Raw genomic sequence first — 27000 nt, forward strand, 5'->3', positions numbered from 1 at the left:
GAGTTTGGGATTGACATGTACATACTGCTGTTTAAAATGGATAACCAACAAGGTCATAAATGTATAGCACAGGGAACTCGGCTAAATATTCTGTAATAACCTAAATGGGAAAAGAATCTGAAAAAGAATAGATACGTGTATATATATATTAATGCATTAACTGAGTCACTTTGCTATACCCTTGAAAATATCACAACATTGTTTTTTTTTAAATTAATTAATTTATTTTTTTACTTTAAAATATTGTATTTGTTTTGCCATACATTGACATGAATCTGCCATGGGTGTACATGTGTTCCCCATCCTGAACCCCCTTTCCACCTCCCTCCCCATCCCGTCCCCCAGGGTCATCCCAGTGCACCAGCCCCGAGCACCCTGTATCATGCATCGAACCTGGACTGGCGATTCATTTCACATGTGATAATTTACATGTTTCAATGCCATTCTCCCATATCATCCCACCCTCGCCCTCTCCCACAGAGTCCAAAAGATTCTTCTCTACATCTGTGTCTCTTTTGCTGTCTTGCATACAGGGTTATCGTTACCATCTTTCTAAATTCCATATATATACATTAATATACTGTACTGATGTTTTTCTTTCTGGCTTACTTCACTCTGTATAATAGGCTCCAGTTTCATCCACCTCATTAGAACTGATTCAAATGTATTCTTTTTAATGGCTGAGTAATATTCCATTGTGTATATGTACCACAGCTTTCTTATCCATTCATCTGCTGATGGACATCTAGGTTGCTTCCATGTCCTGGCTATTATAAACAGTGCTGTGATGAACACTGGGGTACACGTGTCTCTTTCAATTCTGGTTTCCTTGGTGTGTGAAAATATCACAACATTGTTAATCAACTTTACTCCAATATGAAATTTAAAAGCTTAAAAAAAGAAAAAAAAATTCAAATGTACAAAAGCCACACATGCCTACTGTATTGAACAGTGCACTGCTAGAGTCTTATCACATTTACCCTCATCACAGCTCCTTTTCTTCCAAGAGGAGGCCCGGTAAGAACAGTCAGTACCTGAGACTGAGGGCAAAGGGAAGGGTGGACTGAGATGACGACCTAGATTACAGAAGATGAGAGGAAGGTTGTGCTGAAGGCAAAGGGGGAAAGTTACACATTTTTCCCTTCAGACAGTTCTTACTGTATCTACCCCTTTCCACTACATTGCGGCCTCCTAATCCTCCGCCTTTGCAGGACATTCTATTTAGGGCTGTTACTGGGTTGGTGCATCAGTTGAGCAAGTAATCTATCTTTTCCAACGAACCGGACAGTGACCCATCATGGAGAGCTTGCTGGTGCTAAGCTGCTTCCCTCTGTGACCACAGACATTTCTCCACATCTTGGCATTTAAATCTACTTTATTTCAACAAGTGAATAAACAGTAATTCCCTGTATGGCTCTATCAAAATGTGTCCAGTAGTTATGCTGATAATAGGCATTTCCATTGTTTTTAAGTTTTTACTATTATATACGATGCTGCAGTAAACAGCTTCTTCTGTATTGCTCTGAAGATTTGAATAGGAGCATTTCTTTTTGATAAAATCTGCAACTTTTATCATTAATAAGGCTTCAGAACTATGTAAAATCATTTTGTCAATTATCTCTTTATCCTGTGCTCATTAATTTTTTTTTCTGCATCTGTTGCAAATATTTTCTTCCAGTGCATCATTTTTAAAAATGTGTTTATGATGGTCTCATCCTACTAGGAAATATATCTACATGTGCTTTTCTGGACCAACCATTCTTTTTCTCTGATCTTTGTCACTGGGTTACAAATGTGTTTTTTTGGTAGCACTCTATATAAAAGGGGCTTCCCCAGTGGCTCAGCGGTAAAGAATCCGTCTGCAGTGCAGGAAATGCAGGTTGGATTCCTGGGTCAGGAAGATCCTCTGGAGGAGGGCATGGAGACCCACTCCAGTATTCGCGCCTGAGAAATCCCATGGACAGAGGAGCCTGGAGGGCTACAGTCCATAGGGTCGCAAAGAGTCACATAACACTGAAGCAACTTAGCACGCATACACATTCTCTCTTCATTATTTTTCCTATAATTTTGTCCTTGGTAAATATCAGTCATTCTTCCAGATGAATGTGATCATCAGCTCAGCATTCCTCCTTCCACACTCCCACACTAAAAAAAAGCTTCTCATGTATTATTTGATTCTGAATAGTCCTCTTTGCATGCATGTACTAAGTCATTTCAGTCGTGTCCGAATCTGTGTGACTCGCAGGCAACAATATTGGAGTGGGTTGCCATACCCTCCTCCAGGGCATTTTCCTGACCCAGGGTTTGAACCCACATCTCTTACATCTTCTGTGTTGGCAGGCAGGTTTTATTTTATTTTTTTTTAAACCACTAGCGCCACCTGGGAAGAGTCCTCTTTATCACTGACCATAGGTACAATATCTTCTCTTTTCTCCCTGAGGATGTTACTTGCCACTTTGGGGGGTATTTCTACTCTTTGTCTTTTTTTCCTGAGGGTTTTTTTGTTTGTTAGTTTGTTTCTGCTTTTGTTTGCTTCTTTTGTTAAAGGACTTTCTTAAATGTCTAGATGTCCTTGAATGCCCCTTTTTAAGAGTAAGGCTGGACCAAGTTAATCAGAAGTCCCCTATGCATGGGCAGAACTCCTCAGCTTTCTACCTACAAATGACAGAAATACTACTGTTGTCACATGACTTGTCCTGGCATGAACAGGACTCTTCTCTTTGCCCCTTGGTCCTTTGCTTCTTCCCAGTGCACCTGGGTGGTACAGAGGCCAAGCAGCGTCTCTGCCCAGGAAGCAGGGCCTCCACCCCAGCCAGTTCAGCTGACTGTGTGACCAGTGTGCCCTTGCTCTTTTCTCTTATCACATCCTATCTTCTTTCTTGTCTTCTTATAACATGGTGATTCCTTAGCTCTTTCTCTTGTATTCTTAAATCTTCTTAAATTCTCGGACAGACTTTAAACATTTCTTCTCCCCGTAGTTCAGTTTTTCTCAATGTTTTTTTCTAGCCCCAGTACACCTGAGGGGCATGCAAGTGCCCCTCAATCCAGTGACCAACTAGGATGTTGATTCTCACAGATGCAAAGTGGGGAGGGTCATGAAGGGAGACAGAGAAGCAAATGCGGGTTAAAAGGTCTACAGGTGTGCCTGCTCACACACAAGTTGGGGACATTGCATATCCTCCAAGTTCTTTCTCTAGTCTTTATTCCTCATTTTGAAGCCCTCTCATTGGATTTTCTATACAACCTTTGTTCCAAGGTGTCCCACCATAATTTTGTTCAAACAAGCCCAATTTCCTAGTAAATGATGGAGCAGGAAGAGTGGTACACTGTAGTCGGATCTTATTCTAACGTTTAAAATTCTGCCCTGACATTTTCACCATTGCTCTGTTGTATTCTTTTGATCAAATTACATATCTTTTTTGTTCAGGAGGGGAATCAGATAAGCACGTTTGTCCAGAATGAGCTGAAATTGTTTCCCAAGTTATTCTGGAGGTGCTATATGAAATGCTCTTTGCCCTATCTACAGATAATCAAGAACTGGTTAGAATAAGTACGTGTGCACTATGTCACTTCAGTCATATCTGACTCTTTGCGGCCCTTTGGACAGTAACCTCCCAGGCTCCTCTGTCCATGAGATTCTCCAGGCAGGAATATTGGAGTGGGTTGCTATACCCTCCTTCAGGGGATCTTCCTGACCCAGGGATCAAACCCACATCTCTTATGTCTCCTACATTTACAGACGGGTTCTTTATCTCTAGCACCATCTAAGTGGCCCCTCATAAAGTGTGAATGTTCGGTGCCTTCTATTTTACAGGAATAGACTAGCATGTCTTCGACACATCTTTGATTTTGTATAATTTCTTGTGAAAAAAGAAATGGGGACACACGTGGTAACAGTAAGGGAAAACAAGATTTCATTTAATGGTGGCCTAGGTTAATTCATGATATCACATTGCTTCTTTGCAGAGAGGAACTTAGCATTTGAGTTTTTCACCAAATGTTGGCTCCTTCATTCTCCAAACATCAGTTTGATTTGCCTTCATATATTTAGAGTATAGGTCTTATTTTCATCCTTTGGGCTTCTCAAATTGAAAACTGTATGCTTCATTGTAACTGCTACAGGCAGTTTTATAGGGTGATAAATGTCTTTTTCCATTTTGTTTTTCTCCAAGATTACTGTGGAAGCATGATTATTGAAGGAGAGGAAGCTCCAGTTGCCTATACATTGGATGATACTAAACCCGATGGCAGCTATCCTGCCATAATAGGGTAAGGCATGCTTGTGGTGGTGTGATGATCTTCCATATTGACAATATATTCCTATACTATCAATAATTGTGTCCCAAACTTTGTTCAATAATTTTTTACCCAATGTCACTTTTCTCCAAATCCAGCAGTAAGAAAGATCTTATTGATTTTCTGCAAATAATGTCTTCTGGTAATTCCCTGATAGTCCACTGGTTAGGACTCTCTGCTTTCATTACAGGGGACACGGGTTCGATCCCTGCTGGGGTCCTACAAGCCACATGGCAAGGCCAAAAAATAATTTTAAATAATATCTTACAATGAATAAAAATTTAGAAAGGGATTAAAATATCAATAACATTTTAAACTGTTATACTAGTTTTCTTCCTCATGTTTAGCACTGGGAGTTGATATATTATGGTAAGCTATCTTTTGTGAAAGCATGATATGAAGATTTGACTTATGGTGTTCCACTAAGAAGGCTTCTTGTGGAGGCTGCATGAGCATCAATGGTACTTATGTGGGATGCTGAGATTTCCCGTAAGAGAGAAGCCAAGACCAGCCCAGTTCTCAGTTTGGTAGGGAAGAGCAACGTAGATGTGGATGTCATGGGGATGGAGAGGTGGTGATTACCTGGAGCAGCCAAAACTGAGATGGGTCTTAGGATATGTATGAGTTTATTTCAGAGAGAGCCAAAGGTCAAAAGAGGGAGATCAAAACCAGTTGGTTAGTTGAAGACAATCATAGGGCTGGAAATGGAGGCAGATTCTAGAAGGCTGGGCAATTGGGAGAAGCATATTGAAGACAGAACCAAAGAACAAGAACTGGATGGAACTGTAAAATCTCAGGCACATCTTAGATAGGCATTTGAGACCCAGGGTGTATTCCTATTGACCACCATCCATATATGGGGAGATGGCTTAGTCATGGTATACCCCCAGGCAAAAATTAAGGCCAGTGATCTGTTTTTAGTCCCTTGAATTCCTAAAACAAGAAGGTATCTTTTAATGTCAGGAATGTAACACCTAGATAGTAAAACATGGAACATAAGATAGTGTGTTGTTTGTTTCTTCTGGTTTACTTTTGATTTGTACACTAGACACATGTGTAGCTATAGAAATGAGCCCAAGATGATAGCATCCATTGATTTTCCCCCATTTTCTTGATTGTATGTTTTAGATTTATCCTTGCCCACAAAGCCAGAAAACTGGCCCGTCTTACTAAGGAGGAAAGGTAAGGAAAAAAGTATCTGTTCTTTCTTTCCTCCCTCTCTGCCTCCCTCCCTTCCTTCCTTTCCACCTCTCTCCCTTCCTGCGCTACCCCATACCCCTCTCCTTTTTTTCTCTCTGTTTCTTCTTTCTACCTACTTTCAACTTCACTTAACTTTTTAACTTAGAGACTGCTTAATGTGTATTCCTAACATGACATGTCTGTTATGTTTCATCATGAGGGTCTTGTAGAGAGGCACAAGGCTGATAACTGAAGAACAAAGTATTCAAAATAATATTTGTTGAGTTTATCATATATAAGATACCATGCAAGGGGCTATGGAGAATACAAAAATGGATATAGCCCAGGAGCTGAAAACTTACTGGGGGAGGTGAAAACCAGGTAAACAAACGACCCCTTGCAGGGCACTCTGCCATACATCCTGCATGAATGATGCATAACAATGAAAAAGTATAGGTACAGACTGACTAGGTTCCCTGGAAGTGGCAATTTCTTTCAGCAGTTGGTATTCACCACTACAAACTATTTATTCCCATACCACCCCTGATAACACGGTGTGCTTCTGGCATGGTGTGCGTGCTTAGTCATGTCCGATTCTGCAAGTCCAAAGACTGTGTAGCCCGCCAGGCTCTTCTGTCCATGAGATTTCCCAGGCAAGAATACTGGAGCAGGTTGCCATTTCCTTCTCCAGGGCACATTCCCAACCCAGGGATCAAAGCCATGTCTGCTGTGTCTCCTGCTTTGGCAGGCAGATTCTTTACCACTGCGCCATCTTGGGAGCCTCCCTGATAACATACTTACCAACTAAGAGCCCCTGGAGGGCTTCCCAAGTGGCACTAGTGGTAAAGAACCCGCCTGCCAATGCAGGAGATGCAGGAGACATGGGTTTGATCCCTGGGTCGGGAAGGTCCCCGGAGAAGGAAATGGCAACCTACCTCAGTATTCTTGCCTGGGAAATACTATGGACAGAAGAGCCTGGTGGGCTACAGTCCATGGGGTCACAAAGAGTCGGACATGATGAGCGTGCACACGCAAGAGTCCCTGGATACATTATGGCACATCCTCTCCTGCCTCCATTCTTAACTCGCTGCTTTATGACTATTGCCACCACTGTGCTTGGCCAGGGCTATGGAGGTCTGATTGGGCCACTTATCTAAAAAGTGTCCCCACTAGAATATTAAGATCCAAGGAGGGATGGATTGGGAGTTTGGAATTAGCAGATGCAAACTCTTGTACATAGAGTGGATACACAACAAGGTCCTGCTGTATAGCACAGGGAACTATTTCCAATATCTGGTGAAAAACCATAATGGAAAAGAATATGAAAAAAAGAATGTACACAAATTACATACAATAAAACATGTTATAAACCAATAAGAAAGTAGTATTATCTGTAAATATTAATAATTACAGTATTAAGTAAAATAAAATGTTGCAAAACAGTAAAAAAAAAAAAAATCTATGAAAATAGGAAGTTTTGTCTGGTTGGTTCACTGCTGAATCTCCAGTGTGTGGAACAGATCTTTTCCCAATATGTCTTTTGATCATATGTATGGCTTATTCATTTTATACTATAGTAAAGATTTAGCTTTTTATGAAATTAGGTTGATCTGTTTTTAAAAATCATTGCTTCTGAATGGTCTATCATGCATAGAAAAGACTTTTCCATTTCAAGATTGTTTTAAATTACTCATTTGCAGTGCTTTTCTGTTTTCGCCTATTCTGTGTAAATCTTTAATCCTTCTGAAATATATTTTGGTGTAAGAAGTCACATAGGAGTCCAATTTTGCTTCTTTCAGGGTAGCCATTTGTCCCAGTGACATTGTATCAAATAACCTATCTTTTCTTCATGAGTTTAAAATGCTCACCTTTATGATTCTAAATTCCCTTATATATTTTTGGTTCTATTTAATTTTCTTTGTTCTGTTTGACTATTCCTCTGTTTCTGCTAAATTAGTCCTTTTATGTAAAAAGAAATTAGAAAGAAAAAATGAGAGAGAGAGAGATGGTAGGGTAGAAGGAAGGGAGGAAGGATGGAAGAGAGGGAAGAAGGGAGGAGAAATTAGGAATTTTCTTTTTAAATTTATTTTATTGAAATATAGCTAATTTACAAGGTTATGTTAATTTCTTCTGCACAGCAAAGTGACTCAATTATACATACATATACTAGGCATCTTCATATATTTTTATTTGTAGAAAGAGTTCCTGTATTTAAAATAATAATAATGATAATATTTTTGAAAATCATTGACCTAACTTTATATCACCTGTAAGATCCCATTTAACAATACTATTCTATAAAAATCAGAATCGAAATAAGTCTTTTCTTGTACCTTAATTAACTAATTATAACTTTTGGCTTATATCCGATTCCCCCATAATCTCTTAAGGGCTATCATTTATCAAGCATTATTACATATGTACCAGTTGTTGTGGAGATAGTGAGGGACAGGGCAGCCTGGAGTGCTGCATGCAGTCCATGAGGTCAAAAAGAGTTGGACACGACTGAGCGACTGAACAACAACAACCAGTTACTCAACTGGAAACTTTATATGCTTTCTACCCATGGTTCTCAAACTTAATCACCTAGAAGGTTTGTGAAATCACAGATGCTGCCACTGCTGTTTCTGAGTTGGCAGGTCTGGGATGAGATCTGAGAGTCTGCATTTCTGACAAGCTCCCAAATGATGCAGTTGCTACTGGTCCTGGGGCCACACTGTCTTACCGTGATTAGTGAAAAATTCAGGCGAGTTTGTGGACAAAACTAAAGGTCGAAGAGCTTAAGTAACCTGCTTAAGACTTCACAGCATGGAAGAGACAGAAGCAGAATTCAAAGTTGTTCTTTCTCCACTTTGCCCATTTCCTCTTAGTGGGATGAGGAGAGAAGGAGGGTAGCAGGAATCCTATCTTGGTCCTCCCAGAATTTCCAGTGCTTAGGAAATTGACAACAGGTACACAAGGTTTCCTTTGATGAATGAGTAAATTGCCCTGTGCCCCTGGTGATACAGGCAATGCATCCCTTTCTTTTCATTATAACTTTTTGTGACCTCGTAGATTTCAGATACTGGAACTAAAATAAAGTGCCTTGTTTTGAAAAGTTAAGATCAAATGTCAAGTGGAAGCAAAAGTTCAGAGGCTCAGAATCTTTTTGAATGATGAGAATCATAGGTACCTCTTCCACTTTTGCTTCCTTCTTCATTTTCATTTATTTATTTTTTCTCCCCTCTTCCCATAGGTTGAAGAAACTCTGTGACCTCTATGCAAAGGTTCTGGGCTCACAAGAAGCTTTGCACGTAAGGCTTCCCAACCCTTCCCTATGAGAGAGAGATCTTGCTTTTCTTTTTCTCTTTTTCTTTCTTTCTTTCTTTCTTTTTTTTTTTTTTTTTTCTGACTTTGGCAGCGCTGTGCAGCATGTGGGATCTTAGTTCCCTGACCAGGGATTGAATCTGCACCCTGTAGTGGAAGCTGGGAATCTTAACTACTAGACCACCAGGGAAGTCCTGAGAGATCTTTCTTTGTTGTCTTGGGCCTAGCAGTGATGGGCTCAGGCAAGTCAGGTTCTAGAGCTCATGTTTTCCTTGATCTTTTCTTGGAGGGGTGTGCACAACAGGGCTGGTCAACTTATGAGTTGTCCCAGAAGGGATGGGCCCTGGCTAGTGGCAGCTTGAAAAGTGAGTGAAGTCACTCAGTCATGTCTGACTCTTGGCAGCCCCATGGACTATAGCCTACCAGGCTACTCCATCCATGGGATTTTCCAGGCAAGAGTATTGGAGTGAGTTGCCATTTCCTTCTCCAAGTGGCAACTTAAAGACCCTGCAAACTAATGTGTTTTACGTGATGCTACCCTTGTCCCTGAGTTTAGAGCTGTTCCTGGAGCAGGGAAGCAATGCTGATTGGCTCAAAGTGAACCTTAGCTAAGCTTCCTAGACATCTTTGCAGGTAGTTCTCCTCCCCTCCACGTGGCTAAAGGCGGGATGATATGGGAGGCAGGGCAGTAGGGGCATTTGGTGATAATCAAAGGACCCAATGTGCCCATAACCAGTAACTATAACCACCACCCCCATCAATATTTAAAACAATAAGCCGACATTTCCTTCCATTCACCAGACTGCTGGGTTTTTAATGTTTTGACAGGGATTACATCACCTTTTGAAAGCTTTTATTAAATCCAGTTATCCATGAATCATTTGAAGACAATGGAAAACAATGTACAAATGAGCGATTAAAGCATAAGGAAAATCTAATGAAGGGGCTAAGAATGTTTAACTTGTTAAGCTTCTTAAATCCAAATCTCTGCACCGCACATCATGACCTAGTTGAACAGCTCCATGGCTTCATCTTATCTCTTGAACATTTATTTTGCTCAGCTTTGCAATGGCTGACTTCCTCTTAGTCAAAAGTTGTTGTGGTTTTTGAATTTGTCATTTTTTGTTCATCCTTTTAAAGCAAGAGTTACTTGTCATAGGTGAAACACATGCTCTTGAAGCTTCACAGAATTAATCCTCAGCAAATGAACAAGAATGACAAATTGATTGGTTTGGAGAGAAACATAATTATAATGAAGAATGGGTTTTGTTTCATTTTTCACTGTCATACACCATTTAACAAGATTAAATATAAGCATAGCCTCTGGACACAAGGGTACTGTGAGTGAGGTAGCAAAATCCAAACTCTATGCACATTAAAAATTAATCCTGTCACAGCTGCTAAAATTGGCTGGTCTTTCTATTTAAAAAATACAGTTCAAGATATTTCTTCCTGGTAGATACTCAAGCTTTGTTGAAGTTACGTTCTGAGACACCCTCAGGCTGAGGCAGTGCAGAGCTGAGGTTCCTCCAACCACCTGTGAGATGGTTGTTTGGGGAACCCCAGTGAGAGAGGAAAGCAGTTCTCATATTCCCAAAAAGCTGATCATTTTTAACAGGGGAACAGTCTCTTTTTCTTAGAAAAATATATATAATTAATTTCTGATGATAAAAATGAGTTGTTTGCTCTTGGCAGAGAGTGGCACTTGCTTTGGCATTTGTTCTGGGAGCAGGGAAAGGTGAAACATGAAGTCCAAACTTTCTTCTGATTGGCTGACTGGATATAGACAGAGAAGGATGCTTATCACACTCAGATGCAGAGAGGGAAGAGGGCTGGGCCAGAGACATCAGAGCCACTTATACCTAGCAGAAAGGGCCTTGTGCTTTGTTCGTTGTTACAAATAGCTATCCAAAGTCCCATGTGTGACTGCAATTGTTTTAAATGAAACATCTTTTCCAAATCTATTTTTACAACTAACATTTTTCTCTTAAGACTTGCCATGTTGATTTTATTAACTTTTCAAAATAATGCTTAATGATAAGACTTATGTTTACTTTTTTTAATACAACTTGAACTTCACAAAACCTCAGCTAATGTTTTGCCTATTCATGGCAAAAACCTATTTTTCAGGCTGATCGTTGCCTGCATGTATTGCCATCAATGGGCTTCAGCTGGTAAAGAATCTGCCTGCAATGCAAGAGACCCCAGTTCGGTTCCTGGGTCAGGAAGTTCCCATGGAGAAATGATAGGCTACCCACTCCAGTATTCTTGGGCTTCCCTTGTGACTCAGCTGGTAAAGAATCTGCCTGCAATGCAGGAGACCTGTGTTTGATCCCTGGGTTGGAAAGATCCCCTGAAAGAGGGCATGGCAACCTACTCCAGTATTCTTGCCTGGAGAATCCCCATGGACAAAGAAGCCTGGCGGACTACAGCCCATAGGGTCTCAAAGAGTCGGACATGACTGAACGACTAAGCACAGCACCACACCGCACATTGCCATCAACAGAATTGCCTACATCCCATGAAAACATTAATTCGTCTGTCCTAGCTTCTCTTAACAAAGTTGACTTGCACCGAAAATGTGAATCTGGTCATTCTTTTTATTTAACAGGCAGTCTTTCTACTTTTTTTCCTCCTCCTTACTCCAGTAAGCATAAATCCTTTTTCAAACTTGTCCTGAAACTATTAGGCACTAAAAGCTTCTTAATACCTAAGACCACTTTAAACATGGAGCTAGACAATTGCAATTTATGAACGGTACCTGGGACATGAATGAAGCAAGTGTGAAAACTGTCTAAGTCAGAATTTCTTAGAAGTTTATAACCAAGGACATTTACATGTCCAAAGTCATATCTCTGAAAACATCAGAACAGTAAGGCTTTATTTTAGACATAGGGCTTCCTCAATAGCTCAGTTGGTAAAGAATTTGCCTGCGGTGCAGAAGACCCCTGTTTTATTCCTGACTCAGGAAGATCCACTGGAGAAGGGATAGGCTACCCACTCCAGTATTCTTGGGCTTCCATTGCGGCACAGCTGGTAAAGAATCTGCCTGCAATGCGGGAGACCTGGATTCGATCCCTGGGGTTGGGAAGATCCCCTGGAGTAGGGAAGGGTTACTCACTCCAGTATTCTGGCCTGGAGAATTCCATGGACTGTATAGTCCATGGGGTCGCAAAGAGTTGGACACAACTGAGTGGCTTTCAGTTTAGATATACGTTGGTTCTCCAGTATGAAGCCTACTGTGATGTGTTTGATTTATTCTGGATGAGATCACTTCCTTTGATTCTCCTCTGAGTTTTTGTCACTCTGCCTTGCAGCCAGTGCACTATGAAGAGAAGAACTGGTGTGAGGAGCAGTACTCAGCAGGTTGCTACACTTCCTACTTCCCTCCTGGGATCATGACTCAATATGGAAGGTAGAGTAAAAGTGGGCTCAGTTCTAACTGAAATTCCCTGAACCCGAATCCATAACTCTAAGAAGGTTCATGTAGCTCTTCTCCCTTGTTTCTTATAAATGCTGGGGAAAAAAATCCCCAAATCTCCAGGTTCCTTTGTATCTTGTGAATCTCACTACTGCAGTCATTGCAATGCCACATCATGGTGGTGCTTTGGGCTCTGAATTCCTCTGAAGGAACAATCCCAATCAATAGAACCAAAGAAGACTGCAGCCTAAGATTAGGAATTTAGATAGGGGGTTCATGTATATTGTCAGAACTGTCTTTATAGCAAGTGTAGGGCTCAGTGAAACTTCCTCAAATGGTACCACATAAGTGGCAACATGGGTACAGCATTATAAAAACAAATTGAGTTCTAGACTGGGGATAAAGGGACTTGGGTTCCACTCCTGATTCTACCAATAACCAACTTTTCTGTCCTGGACAGGCCACTTCTCTCTGAACCTTATTTTCCGTATCAGGTGTATGAGAAAACACAAGGTAGCATACAGTAGACAAGAATCAGTATATTAATGAGAGCATACTTTTTTTAAACATCTTTATTGGGATATAATTCATATACCATTACTTTGCCAACAAAGGTCTGTCTAGTCAAAGCTATGGTTTTTCCAGTAGTCATGTATGGATATGAGAGTTAGATTATAAAGAAAGCCGAGCATCAAAGATTTGATGCTTTTGAACTGTGGTGTTGGAGAAGACTCTTGAGAGTCCCTTGGACTGCAAGGAGATCCAACCAGTCCATCCTAAAGGAAATCAGTCCTGAATGTTCATTGGAAGGACTGATGCTGAAGCTGAAACTCCAATACTTTGGCCACATGATGGGAAGAACTGATTCACTGGAAAAGACCCCGATGCTGAAAAAGATTGAAGGCAGGAAAAGAAGGGGATGACAGAGGATGAGATGGTTGGATGGCATCACTGACTCGATGAACATGAGTTTGAATAAGCTCCAAGAGTTGGTGATGGACCAGGAAGCCTGGCATGCTGTAGTCCATGGGGTTGCAAAGAGTCAGATACAACTGAGCAACTGAACTGAATTCACATACCGTAAAATTCACCCATTCAAAATGCATAATTCAATAGCTTTAGCATTTTATAGCATTCTGCAGACGAGTATGAATCATTAGTGTTTAGCTTATTGTAGTTAACAAGGTATGAATTAATAATACAGCAGTAACTATTACGACCATTAGAGTATTACTAAACCAAGAGATCATTTGGTACCAAGAGCTCAATCTAAACAGAATAGGAAATGTAGAGTGATGAGTAAAAGCCTGAGTATGCAACAGAAAAAAAAAAAGGGGGTGTGAGTAAATGTAAATGGCTAATCAATCTGTTCGTGAAAACCAGTCAAAGAAGGATTGAAACCTGCTTGTGAGAAGATACATAGTGGCTTTGGTTAGCACTGTCCCCTCTTCCTGAAGATGGCAAAATATCATCTACGAGATCATTCTGGGGTAAAAGGGCACCACCTGATTAGTTACTGGGTCAATAAGCTAATTTTTGTATATGCTAGTTGTAGACGATGTCAGTAATAATTGTTTCGTTCATCACTTATTACCTATGTGCCAACTATTTGCCAAGCTTTCTGCTGAAAACTTCAGTATAGGCAGACCTCGAAGATATTGAGGGTTCAGTTCCAGACCACTACAATAAAGTGAGTCACACAATTTTTTTTGTTTGTTTCCTAGTGCATAGTTTCCTTGTTGGTACAGTGATGAGTATCCCCACCTGTCAGGTGGGAGACCAGGGTTACATTCCCCGAAGCGGAGGTGAGCTCTTTTGGTGCTTCCCAGGTGGCACTGTGGTAAAGAGTCTGCCTGCAATGCAGGAGACTCCGGTTCGATCCCTGGGTTGGGAAGATCCCCTGGAGGAGGGCCTGGCAACCCACTCCAGTATTCTTGCCTGGAAAACCCTTCCTGAATACCCTTAGGCTCTGCAACCCATTCTGGCTATGGATAATTTCAGATGATGCTGTGTATTTTTATCAGCGTTCTAGTCTTTTATAATATCTTCTATTCTCCTCCTGTATTTTTTTTTTTTCTTGATGGCTGCAATAAGGGTAGGTGAAAGAAAACCCACCAATTCAAGCCAACTTTTGTTTTCTCTGAAAGGTCCAGTGGTGTGCAGTGTTGGCTAAGAGTGAGGATATTAGCTCTGGACATCCACATCCATTATCTGGAATATAATGGAAACATGGAATAGGATGAATAATGCCATATTGATGGTGCCTCCCTTATGGTATTTTTGTCAGGGTAACAGCAAACTACCCCTCTTAGAAACCAAGTGCTGTGACCTCCTGTCCTATTATGTAGCATATGGGCTTCTTGTTGCTGTTGTTTAGTCACTCAGTCATATCCGACTCTTTGCAACCCTATGAACTATACCCTACCAGGCTCCTCTGTCCATGGGGATTCTTCAGACAAGAATACTGGAGTGAGTTGCCGTTTCCTCCTCCAGGGGATCTTCTTGACCCAGGGATCAAACCTGCATCTCTTACATTTCCTGCGTTGCAGGGGAATTCTTTACCACTAAGCCACCAGGAAGCCCAGGGCAATTTTCTTTAGTGGAGGCAATAGCCAAACAGTGCTGACATCAGAAGACTACCTTTCAGCAGCTGGAAGTAAGTTCTTCATTCTTGAAGGAAGGTCTAGGTGGACCTAATGTCCACCATAGATCCTGTACCTCCATATTCTCATCTGCAAAATGAGGATAATGATAGTATTGACCTCATAGGGTTGTGGTAAAGATTAATGCACTTAGAGGAGCACTTGGTGCCCCCCAAAATGTTAACTGTTTATCAATTAATGCAATAAAACTCTTTGCACTGATAAAGTGCTCAATGAATGGTTATTGTGGATAGTGATATGCACAGATTTGTTGAATGTTGCTGGTAAGAAAGGTTTTAAAAATCACTGGATCGTGCCCCTTACGGGACGGGAAAGCTGGAGCTCAGTGAGAGGACACTTTGCCAAATTCACTGGTGGAATGACCAGGTGGGAAACTGGGGGCACGGGTCTCCTTGCTCAAACCTGGTGAATCATAAAAGGAGCGTATCCATGACCGGGCACATATAGTCCCTCACTTCATGTACTCGAAGCAAATGCTTCTTTTACCTCGGTTGATGGCAGCCCCTTTACCTGTAAGCTCTTGGGGCAGGAGTGAATTTTGGCTTTTATTCCACTTTCGTCTGTGACAGAGATCATGCAAGAACTGAAGGAAACTGTGAACCTCATTCCAAAATTGCCATTGGACCTCCTGACATTTAAAATCTGAGGGAAGTGATCAGCCTTGGTCTTTGTAGGAAGGCTCTCCTCTGGCTCTCTGAGACTGACCACTTTTATCTCTTTGCTTTCTTTTCAAGGGTTCTACGCCAGCCAGTGGGCAGGATTTACTTCGCAGGCACAGAGACTGCCACACACTGGAGTGGCTACATGGAGGGGGCTGTGGAGGCTGGCGAGAGAGCGGCCCGGGAGGTAGGGCCTGAGGTCATGCGCTGTGGAGAAGGAAGTAACTCAGGGTCCTAACAAGCAGGTTAAAGATGTCTGAGATCCTGGAGGCCAACTCCCCATTAACCCCCATCTGAAAAACCACAAAACACCCTTTAACAGTAGTCTCGGGTGAAATGAACACCTTAACCCCAAAGTAATGGGTCCAAGGTAAAAAGACTCCATGGGGCAAAATATCACCATAGCTATACTTGAGAGAGAACCTCGGTCTAATATGATGAAACCAAACATGTTTACCCTAGGACTCAGAATTCATTTATGTATTTTCTGACAGTTCTGCTGGTCTCATCCCTATTAAGGTGTGTTTGCAGCTACTAAGATTTATTGTGAGTCTAATGATTATGCTTAGTCTCTCAGTCGTGTCTGACTCTGTGTGACCCAGGCAAGAATAATGGAGTGGGTTGCCATGCCCTCCTCCAGGGCAACTTCCCAACCCAGGGATCGAACCCAAGTCTCCTGCATTGCAGGCAGATTCCTTACCACTGAGCCACCAGGGAAGCCCAAGATGCCACAGATGAAAGATCTTTCGGATATTTTTTGAAGGTTCAGTGGACTACACTGGCTTTTACCCTGGGGTGTTTAATGGATATCCTAAAAGACATTGTTAGTCTGTATTTAAAGAGCAGATTAGGAGATTAAGAGAAAGATTAGTAGATTGGGAGAAAGACAGTGTTGTTTTTGTTATTCACCAAAATGCTCTTTCTTTTCAGATCCTGCATGCCATGGGCAAGATCCCAGAGGATGAAATCTGGCTGCCTGAACCAGAGTCTGTGGTAGGTTCTATTTTATTTCATGAATTTAAATTTCTTTACTTTGAGAACAGTTATTTGCAAATAGAACACACTTGTATATATTCACAGACCCTCCCCGTAGTGATTCAACCCATGGATGTTTAAAGGGATGTCATGGGTTAGGGCAGAGGGGAGGGATTTAGAAGAACTTTGATAAATTTGTAGCTGCCACATGCCTTGCAGATTATCAGGAAAAATATTTTTTTGGTCAGGTGAGATTACTCAGAGAGTTCTAGGCTTATTAAGAACTCGATAAAGGTCTCTTGAATAAATCTCTAACCTGGTGATAGGGTGGAGGAAATGAAGGGAAGATAACTCAGTATCCTCCGTTCAGAGGGCAAAGAAGTAGAATGAAACAGAGCAGATTTAAATTAAAAATGCATTTTCAATATGCCTATCATTTTGTAATAAGACCCCAGGAGATTTTTCTGACTGGAAGGAAGGATACACAGAGGGATAGAGTGAAATGCATTGTAGAGGACAAGTGTCTGAAAGGTCAGAGTTACTTGTCTATCAGGTAGAAGGTCAAAGGCAATAGCCTGGCCACCCCCAAAGTCTTTCTCTTAGTGCTTCTGTCAGAGATGGGATTGAGGACTGAGTGGACCACAGATCAGTTCACTCAACACATATTTATTGTGCAACCTGCCACTGGCACAATACTTACTGTGCCATCAGCCACTGGGATAATGGTACAACCTCACTTTCAGAGCTCAGCACGTGGTGGGGAGAAGAGATGACAACCTAAAAGCCCCATGTGCGATGAAGATGACGTGCTGAGAATGTAAAAAGAGAGTCAGCTTAGCTTGTGGACACTGGAAAGGCTCCTGGAGGAAGTGAGGGGGAAACTGAGGCTTGAAGTTAGTGGTCAGACTTAGCTTATTCAAGGGCCCCGTGGTTGGAGAGCATCACTGACTCAATGGACATGAACTTGGACAAACTCTGGGAGTTGATGAAGGACAGGGAGGCCTGGCATGCTGCAGTCCATGGGGTCACAGAGAGTCGGACATGACCAAGCAACTGAACAACAACAACTGGTGGGGAATGGAGATGAATGTTCTGAGCAAAGGGAATGTGATGTTTCACGGCCCGAGGTTGGCAAATGTGAGTCACATTCAGAGAACTGGGGGAAATACAGACTTCTTGGAGCAAGGCGCACAAGCCCTGTACTGACACCAAGTATTCTCTGACCCCAGGATGTCCCTGCGAAGCCCATCACCACCACCTTCTTGCAAAGGCATTTGCCCTCCGTGCCAGGCCTGCTGAAGCTGATTGGATTGACCACCATCATTTCAGCAACTGCTCTCGGCTACCTGGCCCACAAGAGGGGGCTCCTGGTGCGAATCTAAAGAGAGGGCATCTGTAACCACACCCTGGTGTCTGGGTTTGGGGGAAAGCATTGTAATAAAGTTCCACAAAGATGCAAAGAATTTAGAGTGAGGAGGGGAGCATGACGATCAGTCAGACTTTCTGACCACAGGATACACAGTCTCTCTTTCTCCATTTGGACACCTGTGTATTGTCTAGTACCTAGCTTAGCACTCTGTCTCACCCACTTCCAAGTTCACTGGCTCCAGAATCTTTACAGTAGTTAAATTGGTTTGTGAAAGGTCCTTGCTACCCTACTATACATTGCCCAGGCACACACACACACACACACACAACACTACTGTTTTCTTCCCTCTATGGCTTTGTGCTCGTCCTTCCTCTTTCCTGTAATGTCCACAACCTTCCAGGTTCTCTGCATTTGTCCTTAGAATCCCATATTGTTACAGCTGGAAGAACTTAGACACCATCCCAACCCTTACTTTCTATTTTAGAGTTGAGCAAACTGAAATGGAGAGAGGAGGAACTTAATGGCTCAATGTCCACAATAAGCCACTGATATTTTGGTGACTAGGACACAGGTCCATTGCTTTATCCTGTCTCTCGGGATGGATTGCCCAATCACCCTTCTCTACTCCCTGCCAAGGTCGCTGATAGTGTTCCCTTGGGTAGATTTACTCTTTACTAAGTTGTTTTGTGCTACTCAGATGCTACTACTCAGTGTATATCCTTAAGTCTTACTGTCTTGGGCAGTGTGTCTTCAGCTCATTTTACTTTTTTTTTCATGGTAAGAGTTCTTGTCTTGTCTTCCTTTTGTATCCTCCACTGAATCTGGATACAAAGGTTGGTGCACATTTGGGTAATTCAATAATTCAAATAAAGTTGATTGACCAGATGTCTGTTGTCTTTTCTTTTTGGGTAATGACTTTCAGGGGTTTTGATAGATCAAATCAAGATTCAGTATTAGGCATATAATTGAGGCTTAAAAGCATTTAGTCAAAATTTCCTTGAAGCTCAGATGATGCATGCATTTTGACTGTGTGATCCATCATGGGTGGCGTCTATGTGAGCACTTGGCAAGTGATTTATAATGATATGATAAGGATGCTAAAAGACAGAGCTCCTTGTTCCTGCCCCCCAAAATGCTGTCAAAATAATTGACATATTAATAAGCAAGATGCTTTAACAATTAAGATAATTGCAATATTTCAGTTGACCTTGCATATGCCTGTTAATGCAAAGCTTTTTACTAGGTACACTCATTAATTTAAAACCACAGTCCACAGTCCATTAAATCCTATTTGAACTACTTTTTAAATGAGATCTTCATTTCAAAGTACTCATACATTTCAACTCCCAAGGTCAGCTTTTATCAGGATATATTTTAAATCCATAAATGACACTTCTCACATGCTCCTTTAGAAAATGAATGTTATTATTCTTAGCATAAATGACATTTAAGAAATCTCCCAGGAGTAATCAATAATAATATAGTTTCTGATTTTACAGTGACATTTACACTTGTGAATTTGTAGGAACTTTAGAGACTAAATGAGGAGATGAAAAAACCAACTAAGACTTATGAAGTGATTTCCCTAGCAGCTTGGTGGTTGGACTCCGAGTTTCTACTGCAAGAGGCACAGTTTGGATCCCTAGTCAGGGTACTAATGTTCCCACATGCTGTGTGGCACGGCCAAAATAAAAAGACTTCTGCAACAATTTTGGTTTTTGTATCTGTCTAGAAATATAATGTATTTGGCCTAGGAGTGTCTACTTGAGCATGTTGCCCTTTAAAACAGCCCCACCCACCCTGAGAGTTGTCGTACTACTCAACTCCAGCATATCCATTAAGTTAAAAATGTTAGTTGCTCACCAGGCTCCTCTGTCCATGGAATTCTCCAGGCAAGGATTCTGGAGTGGGTTGCCATTCCCTTCTCTGGGTTATCTACCTGATCCAGGGATCAAACCCGGGTCTCTTGCATTGCAGGCAGATTCTTTAGCATCTGAGCCATGAGGGAACACCCATTATGAAAGAGTCAAGTAAGGGATTACCTGCTTCAGGAATCTCCTGGACCACTCGTCCTCCAACCAGGCCAGTGGAGGATGCCCAGTGTTCTCCCAGTATCACTTCTTGTTCTGTACGACATAGAAAAGAAAATGAAAGTGTTAGTCACTCAGTCATGTCTGACTCTTTGAGACCCCATGGACTGTGGCCCCCCAGGCTTCTCTGTCCATGGGATTCTCCAGGGAAGAATACTGGAGTGGGTTGCCATGCCCTTCTCCAGGGGATTTTCCCAACCCGGGGATCGAATGTGGGCCTCTCACACTGCAGGCAGGCTCTTTACCATCTGAGCCGCCAGAGTAGCACTTAAACTGTGATACTGCAATTATGACATCTTGTTAAATTACATGACTTGAGGTGCCAAGTTACATTCGATATTAATTACCAGGGTAAATCCTGAGATAGATGAAAATGGGAAACTTTAAATGAAAGACCTAAAAACCAATTTCTTGTCTGATGAAACCTCTCACCAGTTTTGAGTGTATGAAAAGAATGAGAATTAATTTTTTTTCTTGAAATATAGTTGATTTACAATATTCTGTTAGCTTCAGGTGTACAGCAAAGTTATTCAGTTACATATACATATATACATACATACATACATATATTCTTTTCATTCTCTTCTGTTATAGGTTTTTTTTTTTCATGAAAATGAATATATGTGGAATCTAAACAATTATACAAATGAACTGTTTTACAAAACAGAAATAGACTCACATAGTACACAAACTTATGGTTACTAAAGGGGAAAGGGGGGAGGGATGAATTAGGAGTTTGAGATGAAAATATGAACACTACTGTATATAAAATGGAATTCCCAGGTGGCATTAGTGATAAGGAATCCGCCTGTCAATGCAGGAGAATTAAGAGACGAAGTTTCAATCCTTGAGTCGGAAGATCCCCTGGAGGAGGGTGTGGAAATCCACTCCAGTATTCTTGCCTGGAGAATCCCATGAGCAGAGGAGCCTGGTGGGCTACAGTCCATGGGGTTGCAAAGATTCGGACATGACTGAAGTGACTTAGCATACATGCATGAGAATATAAAATAAATAGCAAGGCCCTACTGTCTAGCACATGCAGGGGATTTGTTCAAGACGCTTCTGACTAGAGAGTGAGGGTATGCCACCGAAACTGCCAGAAAACAGAAGCTGCATGGGATCAACACTGAGGAACAAAGGAGGGGTCTTCCTGTGTTATGGTAGTCAAAGTTAGAAAAGGCCAGCACAAAATTCCCTGAAAAAAAAAAAAAATCTGTAAGTGTCCCCACAAGAAAAAGTCAGTTCTCATAACAGCCAGGCCCAGAGCACATAAAACTATCTTAGAAGAGGACGGGTCAAGTAGGAATGTTCAGGAGCCATTTTCCCTCCTCCCTTTCCACACTCAACCCATGAAGTCCCAGAATTCACAGTTGGCAAGATAAGCAAGGAGCGGAAAAACTAACCACAGGCTCCTGCAAGATCCTAAATCAAGTTTAGAGGTTTGCTTTTTCCACAATATTAGACAGCTTCCCTGGTGGCTCAGATGGTTAAAAAAAAAAAAAATCTGCCTGCAATGCAGGAGACGCTGGTTCGATACCTGGGTTGGAAAGATCCTCTGGAGAAAGGAATGGCAACCTACTCCAGTGTTCTTGCCTAGATAATTCTATGAACAGAAGAGCCTGGCGGGCTACAGTCCCTATGGTCACAAAGAGTTGGAGATGACTGAGGGACTAACACTTTCACACGTTTAATATTAGACATTCAAATTATTGAATTGAAGCTGTGCTTTGTGATTTAAAGAAACTTTAGGATTGCCTCTAATTTAAGAGTGATTGGTAAAATCATAGACCTGCCCAGGTTTTCAGCAAGAAGGGAAGACATTTCTCTCACTGTTCAGGTTTAAATGAACAACAGAAGATAAACTTGTGATGTCTATGCATCCTATTCAATGCACTGGTGTTATTGTCACCTATTCATGAGAGCAGAGACTGTCTTCTATTCATCTTTTCATCTTCCTTATCACTATAGTGTATAAACCATCAAAATTTCTCAAAAATAAATGAATAGATTCCTGTAACTTTCATTATAACTTTGGATTCGATGATCCTATCATACCTACTCTTTTTAAAGAGAATGTATCAGTGAGAGCTAATTTTCATGTTTCCTCATATTCATTTTGAAAGTATCAACTGCCTTGATCATATTTTAGTTGAGGTAGCTCTAATAAGTGGTTGGATCTGGTTTTCTTCTTGAGTAGGTGATGAGTCTAAAGCAATGATTCTCAACTGAGGGTACACACCAAAATTACTGGGGTGCTTTGGAAAGACCCACATGTCTTCACACTTTACATGGGGAGTTTAATTTAGCAGATTGAGAAGAAGGCAAGTATCTTCATAGAACTTTGTGAAGGTTTTGCATGAGTGATAAGTGCTAAGTCACTTCAGTCATGTCCGACTCTGCAACCCCATGGACTGTAGCCCACCAGGTTCCTCTGTCCATGGGATCCTCCTGGCAAGAATACTGGAGTGGGTTGCCATGTCCTCCTCCAGAGGATCTTCCTGACCCAGGGATCAAACCCATGTCTCTTACATCTTCTGCATTGACAGTGGGTTCTTTACCACTAGTGCTACCTGGGAAGCCAGCATATACACATAACTAAAACTAAAACTGAAAAATTTTTTAAAAATTGTTTTAAGTGGTCAGAAGTGGATCCTTGCAGGTAGGACAGCTGCTTTTGTGATCCTACTGCTCTGGCCACAACAGATTGGACTAGGGTTGATTCCTGAGTTAAAGGTAGAACTCTGTGAGTGGGCAGTAGCCCATGAGTTGGCCTGACCCAAAGCCTTTCTATGGCAGTAGTGAAGATAAAATGGACACAAGGAGGGGCAGACTAAGGCATTGGAATGGAGAAATGATGGCTGATTCCAAGGGAGTGACAGTAGAGTGGTTCCTGTGTCACTCGACCTATTGATGCCTCTCAGCAGCAATGGCCAATGTTCCAGGGCATTAGAAGTGTCCTGAACCCTAGTGGCCTAATCTCCCCGACTTCTACACTTCCTCTAGTTTTCCTATAGAAACTCAATATATCTAACAGAGATGTCTTTTTTTTCCTGCCAACATTCACCTCCCTCCTATCTGCTTCCTCTTGAACTTCAACTTCTGCTTGTCCCCAATGACCCCTGTCACTGTATACCTTTTAGGGTCTTGTCTCCTGGATAATCTGGTAGGATCCCTTAACTTCCATCTTAGCCTTGGCTCCAAACTAAGAAGAATGGGTTCCCATTTCCACAATAAATTACGTGTTGTAACCAAAGAGAGGACTTCCCAGGTGGTGCTAGTGGTAAACAATCTGCCTGCCAATGCAGGAGACATAAGAGATGGGAAAAGTCTAGAATGCTCTGTACTCTAAGTGAATGTAAAGACAGCTTGGTGTAATGTGGTGGTGGGTTTGTCATTTGTTTCCTGTTAGTTTGTTTTTTAAGTGCTGAGCAAGGCACATCCGAGTGGAAACTTCTCCTGGAGAGTGATCTTAATGACATTTCAGCCTGTGGACAGTGGAAGCCAAACCCCTGTATTAGAAACAGCTGATCTAATCAGACCCTGCACTTAGCCTGGGCTGCTCCTTTGTGATGTGATTGTTTTTGGCATTTCTGCTGAGATCTCACAGTGAGTCACTGACAAGACACACCACTCCAGCAGAAAGATATTTTAGCCTCTGGCCTCCATCCATGATCACTTTGACCTCTTCTTTCACCCTTCTTTACATCTCTAATCCTCAGCCATTTCTTCCTCAAGCATTCTGGTTCAGTTTATTCTCTTCAAAAATCCATTTCCATGCCAGGCAGAATGCTCAGTGGCACTGAGCTTTTTGCTCTTGAGTTTGACGTATATAACTGTCTTACCTCTAGGCCATCTTCATTGCATTACAGTTTCTTTTCCCTAACCTGCTGTCAAAAATCTTTTCATGACAACCCACTCCAGTATTCCTGCCTGGAGAATTTCATGGACAGAGGAGCCTGGTGGGCTACAGTCCATGGGATCTCAAAGGGTCAGACACAACTGAAGTTTCTTAGTACACACAGGCTTGCATGTAGAAGACACTGTACATCATCTCATTTTATCATGAAATCATCCCTATCTACATTTTTCAGATGAGGAGTCTGACTCTCAGAGATGCTATGAGCCTAAGGTCTCATAATCAGTTAAGAATGGACATGCCTTCTAAGCCACACTGTTATAGCTTTTCAATGATTATAATAACCTGATGTTAAAAAGTGAGTAGTTGTTTTTTTAAAAATGTCCTTTCAGCATTTGTGTTATATATTTCTGGAGCTCAGACACTTAGTTAAACAATCTGCTGTTGTATTGAGGTATTTGTTTATTGTCTGCTACCTCCCAAAGAATTTGAGACAACATCCAGCAGTACATGAACATATAAACTTAATAAAACAAAAACAGAAGCTCAAGACTCATGCCAAAGAGGAGATGATGGGTAAACTCTAAGTGGATAAAGAGAAGATGGATGAAGAGCTGGCCACAGGGAAGGACAACTGCTATCTAAGTGCAGAATCTGAGTTAGCAGGGACACATTGACCCAGGCCTGAGATGATGCTATTTTGTTTTGTCACGCTGGTGAAATATTACATTAGAAATCCTCTTGGATCAGGGTTTCTCAAAATGGACATTCAACTCACCAGGTCGATTCCTGGCAGTCTTTGTTGTTGTTCAGTCGCTCAGTCATGTCTGACTCTTTGCAACCCCGTGGACTGCAGCACACCAGGCCTCCCTGTCCTTCTATCTCCCAGAGTTTGTTCCAACTCTTGTCCACTGAGTCAGTGATGCCATCCAACCATCTCATCCTCCATTGTCCCCTTCTCCTCTTGCCCTCAATCTTTCCCAGCTAGTATAAATAAGCTTCATCAAATTGTGGTCAACCTAGAATAAAATCTACTCTGAAAATGAATTTCTGGGGAGCATCAGCTTGAGGTGACTGAAGAATGTTGGGAGGCCCAAGGATTCCTCCTTCCCCATGGCTTTCTGGGCTCCTGTTTCTGCCCTTTTCTTCCACATCAGCTTTTCCTCATGTATTTCCTTGACTTCTGCTAGGAGCCCTTTCAGTTCGTGTCCTCCTCCTTTCCAAGATCCTGTTGATGCCCAGAGACAAACCCACGCACCTATGATCAATTAATCTATGACCAAGGAGGCAAAGGATTCCAAGGAGTCAAGGAGAATTTTCCCTGGTGGCTCAGATGGTAAAGAATCTGCCTGCAATGTGGGAGACCTGGATTCGATCCCTGGGACAGGAAGATCCCCTGGAGGAGGGCACGGCTACCCACTCCAGCATTCATGCATGGAGAATTCCCTGGACTGAAGAGCCTGGCAGGCTACAGTTCACAGACTCCCAAAGAGGCAGACATGACTGAGTGACTCATGCTTTTACTTTCAAGGAGGCAAAAATATACAATGGAGGAAAAGACAGTCTCGTCAATAAGTGGTGTTGGGAAAACTAGACAGGTCCATGTGAAAGAGTAAAATTAAAACCCTCTCTAACATCATACACAAAAATAAACTCAAAATGGGTTTAAGACATAAATGTAAGACCAGGTACTATAAAATTCCTAGAGGAAAGCATAGGAAGGATACTCTTTGACATAAATGGTGCCAAGATCTTGCTGATGGAGAGAAGATGGTGCCATGCATGTCCAGTGTTTCCCAGGGACCAACAGGAGGATGCTACAGGATACTTTTCATGGCTTGCCCTCAGAAAGGTGGGTTCCTTATTTGAATGAGCTCCATGAAAAAGTGGATGGGTGAGAGAACCAAAACATAGGTGGAGGGAGCGGGGAAGGCTCCAATGAGTTTGGCTGGCCTTTTGTCTACAAAGCTGACCGTGGCCTGAGAACCTTCTCCCAGGACTTGTACCTGTGGATAGTACTATTTCCTCTGCCTCGAGTGTCCTTCCCTGTTGTCAGCCTGAAGAATGGCTATATTTTGTCTTCAGCCACTCAGCTCCAGAATATCCTTCTTCAGGAAGGCAAGGGGAAGAGAGCCAGCCCATATCCTTCCCCCTAAGCCAACCCATCGAGGCTTGTAGTGCCAATCACACAGAACACCTGGCTTGGTAGGGTGACCCGGACAGCTGAGTGGAGGGTGTTAGTCAGTCAGTCATGTCCAACTCTTTGTGACCCCATGGACTGTAGCTCACCAGACTGCGCTGCCCATGGGATTCTCCAGGCAAGAATACTGGAATGCCTTGCCATTTCCTCCTCCAGGGACTCTTCCTGACCCAAGGATCAAACTCAGGTCTCCTGCATTATAGGCAGCTTCTTTACTGTCTGAGCCACCAGGGAAGCCCAGGTGAGTGGGGCAGAACACCAGATCCCCGGTTGGTAGGTGATTCAGTCGTGGTTCCATGGAAACGAGTGCAAGTGGATTCAGGGGCCCAGACCTCAACAGGGGTATGAAAGGTCTACTTCAGCTGGGAGGGTGGGGAGGTAGGAGACTGGCAGCATCTGGGCTCCAGTGATATGTGTGTCTCATAGGGAGATGTGGTGAGAACAGGGTGAGATGCTCAGTGCTGACCCCTGACCTAGGACCACCCCAGACCCCATCTTTTCACAAAGGGTCTACCTGAGGGGACATGACAGAGGCTCCATGTCCAGTAGCCATCAGCAGTCCCCTGGGAATTCTGTGGGAGGCTCAGCCTCTGCTCATTGGCCTGGGGGAGGGAAAGCCTTCCTGCCTGAACTCGAAAGGGTATCCTGCCCCAGATTAAGATTTCCTGTTGTTATTCTCTGCCAACTTCCAGAGAAACCCAGACTGAGAATGGCTGGACCCTCGCATGGCAAGCTCTTCTTTTCTGCTGAATGCTCCTTGACCACCAAGACTGTCATTTCCCTTTGGCTCACCCTGGCTGCCCCCCTCCCCCTATCCCCATGATGCCTCTGCCCCAGGAGACAGAATTGTGCCAGGCATGGGCTTCTTCTTTCTGTCTCACAAGGACTGGCCATGCAGATCCAGTTTTCCTGGACATTGATCCATGAAGGATGTTATCTGCCAAGTGCTTGAAAGCACCCACCTGATGCTAAATAACCCTGCTGCA

At 42.4% G+C, this 27000-nt stretch overlaps 1 protein-coding gene across 1 annotated transcript in view; it reads left to right on the forward strand.

The window, feature by feature from the left end:
- The window catches only part of MAOB (monoamine oxidase B), a 120988-nt gene extending 102251 nt beyond the window's left edge, over positions 1 to 18737 (forward strand). The window contains exons 9-15 of the mRNA XM_068962953.1: positions 4173 to 4269; positions 5425 to 5478; positions 8711 to 8768; positions 12099 to 12196; positions 15600 to 15711; positions 16455 to 16517; positions 17729 to 18737. Of these exons, the coding sequence (XP_068819054.1) occupies positions 4173 to 4269; positions 5425 to 5478; positions 8711 to 8768; positions 12099 to 12196; positions 15600 to 15711; positions 16455 to 16517; positions 17729 to 17881 (635 nt within the window). The 3' untranslated portion in view covers positions 17882 to 18737. The remainder of the gene's footprint in view (positions 1 to 4172; positions 4270 to 5424; positions 5479 to 8710; positions 8769 to 12098; positions 12197 to 15599; positions 15712 to 16454; positions 16518 to 17728) is intronic.
- The last annotated feature ends 8263 nt before the right edge of the window (positions 18738 to 27000 follow it).

Source organism: Capricornis sumatraensis, chromosome X, assembly GCF_032405125.1.
Source record: "Capricornis sumatraensis isolate serow.1 chromosome X, serow.2, whole genome shotgun sequence".
Lineage (NCBI taxonomy): Eukaryota > Metazoa > Chordata > Mammalia > Artiodactyla > Bovidae > Capricornis > Capricornis sumatraensis.